General features: G+C 39.6%; 1 protein-coding gene and 1 long non-coding RNA gene across 3 annotated transcripts; both read right to left on the bottom strand.

The window, feature by feature from the left end:
* Nucleotides 1-720: 720 nt before the first annotated feature.
* Nucleotides 721-3,246, bottom strand: LOC112075519 (zinc finger protein 135-like). Its single transcript, XM_024142506.2, has one exon. It carries the CDS (start codon nt 3,158-3,160, stop codon nt 2,552-2,554), a length of 609 nt encoding a protein of 202 aa, XP_023998274.1. The 5' UTR covers nt 3,161-3,246; the 3' UTR covers nt 721-2,551.
* A 7,353-nt stretch (nt 3,247-10,599) lies between these two features.
* LOC139025752 (uncharacterized) lies at nt 10,600-12,413 on the bottom strand. 2 transcript variants are annotated; one of them, XR_011477371.1, is made up of 3 exons: nt 12,251-12,413; nt 10,900-10,997; nt 10,600-10,769 (listed from the first exon to the last, which is right to left on the bottom strand). It is a non-coding gene; the product is annotated as an uncharacterized lncRNA (long non-coding RNA). The 2 variants fall into 2 exon arrangements; XR_011477370.1 differs by having other exon boundaries at nt 10,900-10,994; nt 12,247-12,413.
* Nucleotides 12,414-13,909: the final 1,496 nt, after the last annotated feature.

A 13,909-nucleotide genomic window follows, 5' to 3' on the forward strand; every position in this document is an offset into this window, starting at 1 on the left:
CAACACTATAATGTGAGATGCAGGCTACAGTGCACGGACAAGAGCATGTTTTCTATTTACACAAGTTTTTAAAACCATCAGTGTCAGTAGAGTTGAAAATGTGATGGAAACCCATTTAACTTGTATTTTTCATACGGTATATGGGATTTTAACAGCAAAAGTGTTTTTATTTGTCACACAAAGCCTTATGTCTGCAATTAGTCTGTTTGAAAGAAACATTTCTGGTGGGAAAATGCATATATTGTTTTGTACATATTTGAGAATATTCACATGAAAATCTGTCGCAAATTGCACGGAAACTTAGCTACTAAGGTGGATATTGATCCAACACCTGCTACTTATTCAAACCAGCCCACTGGGCACAGACGTCAGTTCAACATGTAGTTTTTATTTACATTTCTTTGAGTCGTGAATTCAACATGAAATCAACACAAAATGTCACCGGTCATTGGATTTAGCTTACAAGTTGGGTGAAAAATAAATAAAGATTCCTGATGTTGACAGCTTTTTACAAATCCAATCAGTTTTCTGCATTGATCTAACATCACATGGATTTGTTTGTTGAAATGACATGGAAACAAAGTTTATTCAACCAGTGGGAGGCTTGTAAATGACCCCAGGAAAATAAAACAAAGAAGTCTTTACTGAGACAATGATAAACAGCAATCCGTGGGAGAGTTGTGGTGGATATTATAAAATAAGGATCTGCTGGAGTCCAAGTCAAACCAAGATTCTTTATTTCTGAGCTCAGAGAGAAAAACAGTTACACAGCACAGTGTAGACAGTCTGAATTCCTGAAGTATTGGGTGATGAGCACATATCTTTATAGTTTCCTGTTCCTGGGAGGGATATTATTCATACAAGGACGCAGGTGCAGCTGGTTTGCAACACAGGATGATACTCCCAGGAACACGAGATTATAATAGGTCAGTTTCACAAGGTTAGTCTGTGGTGGTTAATTTCTGTATTACCAAATGAGGAGAGACAAACTTCACACACCAATCAGAGTTATACTTAAACTACATATTTAATAATAAGATCTTTGCAATGACTTTCAACAATTCACTATTTCTAATGAACCGTTGAGAGTGGCAACACAATGGCTACTGAAATCTTTTATAGCAAAGATCCACTCCCTAGTCGACATAACAAACCACAGATATTAGGAACAGTTCACAAAGTGAGACTTTATAATGAGAAAGGAGTATCCCGTAGCAGATACATTCGCTATAATATCGTTCAGTTTGGTCCCTAAGACGAGGTTCTAATTCTTTCTGGTACTTCATAGCACAAAAACACCAACTCATCCAATGGCATAACTCAATTGTCAACTCTAGATACTCCCATCTCAAGTAAACCCCTTCTTGACCCCACTCCTGGACAAGCTCACTGAGGGGAGTGAGCCTCTAGGTCATACACTATCCAGGATAAGTGCAACATCGGAGAGGCGCATACAATGGTTCCAGACACTGCCATACACCTCCCCCCAATGCCAAAGGAGGGAGTGACTTGCGCACAGACATTGTGGAAACCAGTAATTGGTTCCCCATTAATCACACCATCCCTTCACATAGTTTAACAGATACATTCACATATGAAGACAATGTTCCCTCCTGTCCTCTTCCCTTCCTGATATTCTGCATAGCACCAGAGACATGTGAAAGACAAGCCTGACCTCTCCCCTCTCTGGGCCCCAGGTGACTGAGCCCCAGCTGAAGGAAGAAGTGCAACTGCCAACACCAGAGTCCGAAGGGATACATTCTAATAACAAGTATATCACATAAGCATATTATGCAGATAAGACATCTTAATTATCTATGTTACCCAACTAATTCTGATTCATCCACCACAAGTCACATACTCAGATATGTGCACACATACAATTAACATTTTGCATTACAGAGTCTGTGAACATTTTCATTTCATTAAATCATCTGTGGGCCAACATTGCAAATGTAAACAACGGAACAAATGCACCACATCCAAATATCACTTGACTATCTGTAGTGCTGGAGGAAAGACACCCAGATAAACACACATAGTCAAGAGTTTAAAAAATGACCATTTAAACACATGGAATCTGATCTACTCTATATTCAAACTGACATACTCCATATACAATTTGTTTTCTAATAAAAACATACAAATATATGTTTGAGTAGACTGTGTACAATTGAATTTCTTATAGTAAAAACAAGTAAACACATTCTCAGGGAACAACATAAGACAATGGGAGCAGTGTGTACACTCTGATGAATTTTAAGTGTATGTGATGTGAATTACAAGTTTACACACTAGGATAAGTAATTATTCTCTCCTGTGTGGATTCTCATATGTTTTGTAAGTGACTGTGATGAGTAATATGTCTTCCCAGTCTGAACATTTGTAAGGATTCTCCCCTGTCTTATTTGTTCTTTCAGGCCTCCTAAATAGGTAAAACGCTATGAACTCTGGGAGCAGTGGTAAGGCTTCTCCCCTGTGTGTGTTCGCTCATGAACTCTCAAGCTTTCTAAAAGGCTAACACTCTTTCCACACTGGGCGCAATGGCTTCTCAAATGTGTGTAATTTGCTCATGGGCTTTCAGGTTACCTGAATGGCTAAAACTCTTTCCACACTGAGCACAATGGTATGGTGTCTCCCCTGTGTGTATTCGCTCATGAGCTTTGAGGGCGTCTAACCGCTTAAAACTCATTCCACACCGGGAGTATGGGTGTGGCTTCGCTCCTGTGTGTATCCTCTCATGTCCTTTCATGCTACCTAAATGGGTAAAACTCTTTCCACAATGGGAGCAGTAGTAAGGCTTCTCCCCTGTGTGCAGTCTCATATGTTCCTTCAGGCTTCCTGAATGGCTAAAACTCTTTCCACACTGGGCGCAATGGTATGACTTCTCCCCTGTATGTATTCGCTCATGAACTTTCAGGCTTCCTGACTGGCTAAAACTCTTACCACACTGGGCGCAATGGTATGACTTCTCCCCTGTATGTATTCGCTCATGAACTTTTAGGCTTCCTGAATGGCTAAAACTCTTTCCACACTGGGAGCAATGGAAAGGCCTCTCCCCTGTGTGTGTTCGCTCATGAGCTTTCAGATTTCCTAAGTGGCTAAAACTCTTCCCACAATGGGAGCAATGGAAAGGCTTCTCCACTGTGTGTGTCCTCATGTCTTTTCAGGCTTCCTAACTTGTTAAAACTCTTTCCAATCTGGGAGCAGAGGTGTCGTATTGCTGGTTTAGAAGTCATTGGTTCTTCCAAGTTTGGTTTTCCTCCTGACAAAGACAGTGTTCATTTTAAGAGAAACCAGGATGAAATCTCCMCATCATAAAACTGCCTTGCTATGAGGTTTAATCCAAATCAGATCCCTCAACCTGAGGCCAGCTTTCAAACATTACATAATTTAAAACAAATATTGTAGAGCTGCCTGGTAATTACTGATAATGTTTACATTACTTATTTTATTCATTCTGTTTTACAAGTCAGAACACAAAAAACTAAACAGTTCTAGGACACTCAAGACAGACATCACTGGATTCTTTTCAAGCAGGTGGTTCTAAATATATAAACTTCATAGCTGTATGATACAGAATGCGACCTACACACTTCCTTAAAACTAAATTGAGTAAAGAAGTCATTTCGTGTGGAAGTCAAAAACGTTTGTTTTCTTACATTGAAGACAGACACATAACACATCAGTAACATCTCCCCGTTGTCGATAGGGTCGACACAATGGCTTTTTTTACATGTTGACACACATTTAACATTTTGACTATCATTATTGTCACAATCATTTGGTTAAAGTAAAAAAATAATGAAATATTTTGGGTAGATGTTCCCAAAAAAATATAAATATGTAAAGTGTTGGTCCTATGTTTCATGACCTGAAATAAAAGATCCCAGAACTTTTCAATTCGCACGAAAGCTTATTTCTCTTAAATTTGGTGCACAAATTTGTTTACATCCTTGTTAGTGAACATGTATCCTTTGCCAAGATAATCCATTCACCTGACAGGTGTGGCATATCAAGAAGCTGATTAAACAGCGTGATCATTACACAGGTGCACCTTGTGCTGGGGACAATAAAAGGCCACTAAAATGTGCAGTTTTGCCACACAACACAATGCCACAGACGTCTCAAGTTTTGAGGAAGCGTGCAATTGGCATGCTGACTGCAGGAATATCTACTGGAGCTGTTACCAGAGAATGTAATGTCATGTTATCAGAGAATTGAATGTTAACTTCTTGAGAATACAGGGGGTGCTATTTTCGCATTAGCATAATTTGCTCTACAGATTAAACTGCCTCTTATTCAATTATTGCTCTTACTATATGCATATAATTAATACCATTGGATAGAAAACAATCTCTAGTTTCTAAAACCGTTTCAATTTTGTCTCTGAGTGAAACAGAAGTCATTTGACAGCACTTTCCCTGACCAAGAAGAAGAATGCAAGATGTGTATGCTCGCTTCAACGCTCTGCCTATATATGGTCGTGCCCCCTATGACCCGAAACACACTTCATTCGTCTTCCTCTGGGTGTCAAGAGGACGTCAGAGGAGAAATATTTTGTTTATCTTGTACTGACATKAAATAAGAGCTATTTCTTTGGCGTGACCGACAACTTCCGGTTCTCTGAATCGCGCGAGTTGGATGTGCGATTGTCTACTGTTTTGCTGCTGTTATGGATGAAAACTATCTCCGTCTCGAAGTTTGTTTGATACATGTGACCAGATCATCGTAATGTATGTTTTTTCAATATAGTTTAATCAGATTATTTGAATTTTTTCGGGAGTTTTGCGGTGTTCCGTTGTCTGATTTTATTATCGTTTGAGAGATCCGTGCCACTCGACCAGTACCTATGCTAAATGAAGTGGGAAAGGAACCATTCTGAACGGAACCAACGACTCATCTTGACAAAGGACACCTTGATCAACATTCTGATGAACGATCAGCAAAAGTAAGTCCCAATTTACGATGTTATTTCATATCTGTCGTGCTGGTCGTGGGCGCCCAGCTGATTCTGCCTGGCATAGCTATGCTAATTTAGCGCTACATTTTGTTTTCGCTATAAAACATTTAATAAATCTGAAATATTGTTTGGATTCACCAGATGTTGGGCTTTCAATATCTGTACGCTGTGTATTTTTCTGAAATGTTTTAAGATGAGTAATTAGTTATATGACGTTGGTCTCTGTAATTGTTCTGGCTGCGTCGGCACTATTTCAGATTTCAGATTGCAGCTGCAATGTAGAACTGTGATTTATACCTGAAAAATGCACATTTTTCAAAAAAAAACTATGCTATACCATAAATATGTTATCAGACTGTCATCTTATGAAGTTGTTTCTTGGTTAGTGGCTATATATATTTTTATTTAGTCGAATTAGTGATAGCTACTGACGCAGGAAAAAACTGTTGGGAGTAAAAAAAATCGTGTCCTTTGCTAACGTGGTTAGCTAATAGATTTACATATTGTGTCTTCCAGACTTTAAAAAATCTGAAATGGTGGCTTTATTCACAAGATCTGTATCTTTCATCTGGTGTCTTGGACTTGTGATTTAATGATATGTAGATGCTACAATTTACATGTGACGCTATGCTAGCTATGCTACTCAGTGGGGGGGGAGTGGGGGGTGCTCCCGGATCAGGGTTGGTGACTCGTTAAAGGTTAATTTCTCTACCAGAAGCCGCCTCAAACTTTATTTGAGAATTTGGCAACACATCCAACCGGCCTCACCACCGCAGACCACATATAACGACACCAGCCCAGGACCTCCACATCGTCTGAGACCAGCCACCCGAGTTGTATTTCTCTCTGTGATAAAGCCCTTTTGTGGGGAAAAACTCATTCTGATTGGCTGTTCTGGGTTATGCCCTCCCAGGGCCACCAATGGCTGCCCCCCCCCTAGCCAGTCATGTGAAGTCCAAGTGCCTCATCAATTAATTTACATTGACTAATTTTCTTATTTGAACTGTAAATCGTTGAAATTGTTGCATTTATATTTTTGTTCAGTATTTTTACAGTGTCTTCGGAAAGTATTCAAACTCCTTGACTTTTTCCACATTTTGCTGAGTTAAATCCTTATTCTAAAATGTATTCAATTGTTTTTTTCCCCTTCATCAATCGACACACAATACCCCACAATGACAAAGCAAAAACGTTCACATTTTTCCCCTAATTTATTAAAAATAACACATTTAAATATCACATATACATAAGTATTCAGACCCTGTACTTTGTTGAAGCACCTTTGGCAGCGATTACAGCCTAGAGTCTTCTTGAGTATGACGAACAAACCTGTATTTTGGGAGTTTCTCCCATTCTTCTTTGCAGATCCCCTCTGCCAGGTTGGATGGGGAGTGTCGTTACACAGCGATAATCAATGGAAACATGATGAACAGCTCAGTTTCAAGTCTCATAGCAAAGGGTCTGAATACTTATGTAATAAGGTATTTCTGTTTTTTAATAGATTTGCAAAAAATTCTAAAATCCTGTTTTCACTTTGTCATTAAGGGTGTASATTGATGAGGAATATATATATATTTAAATAATTTTTGAATCAGGCTGTCACGTAACAAAATGTGGAAAAAGTCAAGGGGTCTGAATACTTTCTGAAGGCATTGTATATAGCCATGTTATAAAGTATGAAAAGGCTTGTTCATTCACATGTCATGAATTCACTATGACATCATCATATTTGTATATGTTTTATGGGTTGAAAAAAAAGCCATAACTAATAAAATAACAAATTAACTGGCAAAGTAGCAGACCAAGGCTCGTATCCAGCAATGTCACAAGTCACATTTTTGCAGCTGTTTCAGTACAGCACTACAGGGAGAGAGAGGGGAGAGGACAAACTCCAATGGACTAGTTTCAATGTATGGAATCACTTAGGAGTTTCTGGATTTTGGGGAAACTTCTCCTTTAAAGCATCAGACTCCAAGTAATTCATCATTAGAAGCTGCAGTCCATCTTTAAGACACCATAATTTTCATCATCAGATGCTGCAGTCCTCCTTTATGACTCCATAATGTTTCATCATTAGAGCTACAGTCCTCCTTTATGACTCCATAATTTTTCATCATAGATGCTGCAGTCCTCCTTTAAGACTCCATCATGTTTAGAATGTGTCTGGAAGCGCTACTCTATCTATTCTACTCTCATCCTTTCGGTTTTATAATATTTATAATATTAATAATGTTATAATATGTAATAACTAACTTTAATAACTGGGTTAATACCTGCCTGGAGCACCAACAAAATCTTTTCTTTACCCCCTCTAACAATACCGCTACAGAATTAGCATAGTAGGCCATGTAACTGAAGGTAATCTGAAATATTTAGGACTAACTAACTATTCCTTGCCACCCATTCTGAAACTCACTTTAGCCTCATGTTAAGTGTTGCTGTTATTTCAGTTGCTGTAGTAGCTGACGTGTACAGTGTTGAGTCATCAGCATACATAGACACACTGGCTTTACTCAAATGTCGTTGGCATTGTTTGGTTAAAGATTAAAGATTGAAACAAGCAGTGCCAAACAGCTGCCCTGGGGAATTCCTGATTCTACCTTGATTTGTGTACAGCTTCCATTAACCTCTAACGAGCCTCTACCCCGGGTCGCGGGATCACCCCACCCCCCCCCACACACTGATTAGCATAGCTAGATAGCTTCACAAGTAGATAGTTAGCATCTATAATATCATTAAATCACAAGTCCAAGACACCAGATGAAAGATACAGATCTTGTGAATAAAGCCACCATTTCAGATTTTTTAAAATGTTTTACAGGGAAGACAAAATATGAAATCTATTAGCTAAACACGTTAGCAAAAATACACCACTTTTCTAACTCCATCAGTTTCTTACTCCTTCAGGTGCTATCACCAATTCGGCTAAACTAAGATATTGTAGCACACTAACCAAGAAAAAAACCTCTTCAGATGACAGTCTGATAACATATTTATGTATAGGATAGGTTTTGTTAGAAAAAAGTGCATATTTCAGGTAGAAAACAGTTTACAATTGCACCGACCATCACAAATCGACTAGAATTACTAGATAGAGCAACGTGTATGACCAATTACTCATGATAAAACATTTCATAAAAATAGACAAAGCATAGCAATGGAAAGACACAGTTCTTGTGATTTCAGACAATATTTCAGATTTTCTAAGCGTTTTTCAGCGAAAACACAATAAATCGATAAGTTAGCATACCACATGTGCAAACGTTACCGGAGCATCGATTCAAGCCAAAGAGAACTATAACGTAATCATCGCCAAAATATATAAATTTTTTCACTAACCTTCTCAGAATTCTTCCGATGACACTCCTGTAACATCATTTTACAACATACATATACAGTTTGTTCGAAAATGTGCATATTTAGCCATACAAAACCTGGTTATACAATGGAAATAGTCACAAACCAAGCATCAAAATGATGGACGTCAGCTTTCAGAGTGATCTAGTTTAATCGAAAGCTAATCATATACTTGACTAAAAAATACAGGGTTGACAGAATCGAAAGACAAATTAGTTCTTAATGCAACCGCTGACTTACATTTTTAAAATTATCCTTACTTTTCAATACAGGGTTCGCCAAGTGAAGCTATACCAAACAAAATGGCGAAATATGCGTTTAAAATATTTCGACAGAACAACGATTTATCATATTAAATATTGCTTACTTTGAGCTGTTCTTCCATCAGATTCTTGGGCAATGTATCCTTTCTATGCTATAAACTTCTTTTGGTCGATAGATGTCCTCTGTCCTTCGAAATGTCCACTGACAACGACCGAGACCGCGAAACGTTCCCAAAGCTAAAAAGTGCACGACAAAGAAAATTCCTCAGAATCGCACTAAACGGATATAATTGCTATAAAACGGTTCAAATTAACTACATTATGATGTTTTTAACAACTATAACGAGTAAAAACATGACCAGACAAATATTACTGGTAAACAACGATTTGGAATGAGGCAAGTCCGATGTCCTTCACGCTTCAGCGCGCGACGAGAAAGGGAGGTACCTCCACGTTTTTGGTTTTATAATGGCTGGGATTGTGCAATCGATTCCATTCAAAACGTGATGACGTACAGACACCCAGAGGAAGACGTAGGCAGTGTCGGTTTCTTCATAGCATTGACTGTCGCCTTAAAAACAGACTCCAGATCAGGGGTAAAAATTTCTGAAATCTGACCCCTGTCATGAAAAGTGCTGTAGATATTGTTCTGTACCACTCAGAGACAAAATTCCAACGGCTATAGAAACTAGAAAGTGTTTTTCTATCCAATAATAACAATAATATGCATATTGTACGATCAAGAATTTAGCACGAGGCAGTTTAATTTGGAGACACAAATATGCTAATCGAAACAGCACCCCCTATAGTTCCAAGAAGTTAAAGACACTGTGTTCTGTTAGACAGGTGGCTCTGGGGCGGCAGGTAGCCTAGTGGTTAGAGCGTTAGGCCAGTAACCAAAGGTTGCTGGATCGAATCCCCGAGCTGACAAGGTAAAACTCTGTCGTTCTGTCCCTGAACAGACAGTTAACCCACTGTTCCTAGGCCGTCATTGAAAATAGAATTTTTTCTTAACCAACTTGCCTAGTTAAATAAAGGTTACATTAAAAAAGAAAGCTATTTATCCACAATATAGCAGGGGGTGTAAAGCCATAAGTTTTTTTCAGCAGCAGACTATGATCGATAATGTCAAAAGCCGCAATGAAGTCTAACAAAACAGCCCCAACAATATTTTATCATCAACTTTCTCAACCAATCAGTCATTTGTAAGTGCTTGCTTATTGAATGTCCTTCCCTATAAGCTGAAAGTCTCAATTTGTTAACTGTAAAATAGCATTGTATCTGGCCAAACACAATTATTTTTTTTGATGTAAGGTTGGTAACAGGTTGATTGGTCGGCCATTTTAAGCCAGTAAGCTGAAAGTCTCAGTATTAGTTCATTAATTAACAGTGTCTTGAATTAGTTTGTCTGTTCAACAGTCTTGTAAAGATAGGGTTTGACTGGGACAGACAATGTAACATCCATAATGTTTTAAGGAAAAGTTTTTGTAAACAAGCACCTTACATTGGATCATCTTTTAACTTTCTCTCTAAAGCTAACTTTCATTAGGGTTTAATATGGTCTATTGGTTTCTCTCTTTTCATTGGCAGAATCCTTTTCAGTGTTATGATATTCACAACATCCATATCCACCAGTCTATCTTCCTGTCAACAACAGAAACTCTGCTGGTTCCTGGTAACAGATACCAGTCCATCTTCATGTCAACTAACAGAACTCTGCTGGTTGTTCCTGGTAACAGATACCAGTCTATCTTCCTGTCAACTAACAGAACTCTGCTGTTGTCCTGGTAACAGATACCAGTCTACTTCCTGTCAACTAACAGAACTCTGCTGGTTGTCCTGGTAACAGATACCAGTCTATCTTCCTGTCAACTAACAGAACTCTGCTGGTTGTCCTGTAACAGATACCAGTCTATCTTCCTGTCAACTAACAGAACTCTGCTGGTTGTCCTGGTAACAGATAAAGGGGGCAGATCTATTGTATTTGTTCAAACTAAACTACAGCACTTACTTTGAGTTAAATCTGATCCTTTCTTCTCTTCTCCTCCTCTCACAGTTCCACTCAGCCCCGTTGTTTTCCTGCAGTCCACCAGCAACACAGACAACCTCTTCATACCCAGCAGTAAGGCGCTACCGGGAGAGGCACGACACGGGGACTCCAGGAGGGTGGAAGGGCTAGCGTTGTCCTGGTAACCATAAAGAGGGGACACAGACACATATCATTATGGATGCTGAAGCCACTGTTGTCATGAAGTGCTTTACAGAAACCCAGCCCCCGATAGAGCAAGCTGTATGCTAGAACAAACCAAGCTGTACCATCTGGTGTTCTGATCTGGAGAGATTCTTCTCTGACTCGTCAGCATCAGGATGTTGTTGAGGCTCCCCAGAGGATCCACGATAGTCACGTCTCTCTCCTGTGTGAACGAGAACAGAAAACAGACGTAAACKTATGACCATCTATTACAATCAAGAGGCATGAATGTCTAAAATTGCCTTTTTCATCATGATTTTGTCAAATATTGTTTGTGTTGCAAATGTATAGGKTCAATTCCAATTCTCTMCACTGGGATTCTCTGCCTCTAACCCTATTACAGGGGCTGAGTCACTGGCTTACTGGTGCTCTTTCATGCCGTCCCAAGGAGGGGTGCGTCACTTGAGTGGGTTGAGTCACTGACGTGATCTTCCTGTCTGGGTTGGCGCCCCCCCTTGGGTTGTGCCGTGGCGGAGATCTTTGTGGGCTATACTCGGCCTTGTTACAGGATGGTAAGTTGGTGGTTGAAGTTATCCCTCTAGTGGTGTGGGGGMTGTGCCTTGGCAAAGTGGKTGGGGTTATATCCTTCCTGTTTGGCCCTGTCCGGGGGTATCATCGGAGGGGGCCACAGTGTCTCCTGACCCCTCCTGTCTCAGCCTCCAGTATTTATGCTGCATTAGTTTATGTGTCAAGGGGCTAGGGTCAGTTTGTTATATCTGGAGTACTTCTGTCTTATCCGGTGTCCTGTGTGAATTTAAGTATGCTCTCTCTAATTCTCTCTTTCTCTCTCGGAGGACCTGAGCCCTAGGACCATGCCTCAGGACTACCTGACATGATGACTCCTTGCTGTCCCCAGTCCACCTGGCTGTGCTGCTGCTCCAGTTTCAACTGTTCTGCCTGCGGCTATGGAACCCTGACCTGTTCACCGGACGTGCTACCTGTCCCAGACCTGCTGTTTTCAACTCTCTAGAGACCGCCTAGGAGCAGTAGAGATACTCTTAATGATCGGCTATGAAAGCCAACTGACATTTACTCCTGAGGTTCTGCACCCTCGACAACTACTGTGATTATTATTATTTGACCATGCTGGTCATTTATGAACATTTGAACATCTTGGCCATGTTCTGTTATAATCTCACCCGGCACAGCCAGAAGAGGACTGGCCACCCCTCATAGCCTGGTTCCTCTCTAGGTTTCTGTTTGGCCTTTCTAGGGAGTTTTTCCTAGCCACCGTGCTTCTACACCTGCATTGCTTGCTGTTTGGGGTTTTAGGCTGGGTTTCTGTACAGCACTTTGAGATATCAGCTGATGTACGAAGGGCTATTATAATACATTTGATTTGATTTAGAATGCCCCGTTAAAACAATACATTAAATCAAGAACTTCATAGTGCCCCTGTTTTTAAACAGTACTCACTGTTTGTAACTGATCTTCAGCCTCCTCCTTTTTCACTCCCAAAACGTCTTCCTCCTCTTTTATTGAGATAGCCTCCTCTTCCTCTTTTACTCTAAAAGGTTCTTCCTCTTCTTTCACTACATTCTCTTCTTTCAATGTTATGGCACTTCCTCCTTTTTGATTCTGAAAGTTCTACCTCCTCCTCTTCCACTTTGACAACTCTCCCATCTTCCTCTTTCACTGTAATATCATCCTCTTTCTTTCAATGGATAGCTCTCTTCCTCTCCTTTCTCATCCTGAAAGCTTCTTCCTCTCCTTTCACAGAGCTTCTTTCTCCGTCGAGAGTGACTCATTTCCGGGCGATTAGCCTAGTGCATATCAATTTAACACATTGCTAATTTAACAAGCAAATTACGTTTAATGAACTAGTAAATGTAAACAGAATTTTTCAAAACACTAACAAATAAATACAACAGATTGGCTTAAAGCGCTTCAATGTTTCGGTTTAGGTTCGCTAGCAAACCACCACGTTGGTTGAATCAGAACTTTTGTCGCTGTTGAAGAAGCCTCCAGTTCCGTCCACTAATTATACGTCACGCAAGCAGCATCCCTGAAAGACTCAAACGCCACCTGCTGACTGGAGTGGGTAACGCAGATTGGAAAAATATTATTACAATGTTTATTCTTGCAAGCAATGTCATGAGAGTAATAATTAACAGATGTTATGTTTCTCTTCTTCTTACAGCCAATACTTCTCCAGGGCTGACCTGCCCATTAGGGAGATTAGGTGACAGATTAAAGAGTTTTCATTTTTATGTCATAGTTATTCTGAACCCACTGCCTGCAAGTCGTCTAAATTAGCCTCAGTGATTTGTATTTTCCTTCAACTTTCTGAAGAGGAAAAAGCCCTGAAATGCCCCTGTCTGAGTGCATTTGTCTACCACTATGTTTAGCTGTTGGGCGATATGCTAATGACAACCATCTTCTGGTTGATAGAAAAGCTTTCCCCAAAAACCTTGTCAATTAAATGTTAACTACAAAGTAGTCTATGCCTACCTGGCAGAATGATATCATGATATTTGCATCAATCCAGTTGTTTGTTCAGCAGACTCTGCAACACATGTGTGCTACAGAGACACCACCAACCAAGCAAGGCTTGCTGGAGCCACTTGAATTAAAGGGTATCTACACACAAAAATGAAAAAAAATTCTTCTTAGATTTTTCTCAGACTTCAAAAGTGGTCTCCTGATGTGGTTTAAGTATTATTGTGGACTTAGAACATCCAATGTTGTTGTTTTTCTATTAACAGTGTGATTTAGAGAGAAAAACAGAAAAACAGGGACAAATCAGAAACCTGGAAACACTAAATGGAGAAAATGGAATTAGTTTTAAAAAATTAGATAGAGATGTATAGAATATTTAGGGCTCTATAACATTTTCTCTCATTACTGGATTGTCTAGGGATAGTGTAGAGTAACAGCTGTATCCTGAAGTGACCTTTAACCTTTTTGAAATCGGCTTTAATTTGGTGTAATACACTTGTGAATGTATGAAAGTTAAATATTTCCAAATATATTTTTGAATTTCGTGCTCTGCCATTTCAGCGGATGTTGTCTAGGGGTTCCTAGCCTTAAGAAGTTTTAGGAGAATTTTATCTTTAAACGCTTCAACGTTTCAGT

Source organism: Salvelinus sp. IW2-2015, unplaced genomic scaffold, assembly GCF_002910315.2.
Source record: "Salvelinus sp. IW2-2015 unplaced genomic scaffold, ASM291031v2 Un_scaffold3215, whole genome shotgun sequence".
Taxonomy (NCBI): domain Eukaryota; kingdom Metazoa; phylum Chordata; class Actinopteri; order Salmoniformes; family Salmonidae; genus Salvelinus; species Salvelinus sp. IW2-2015.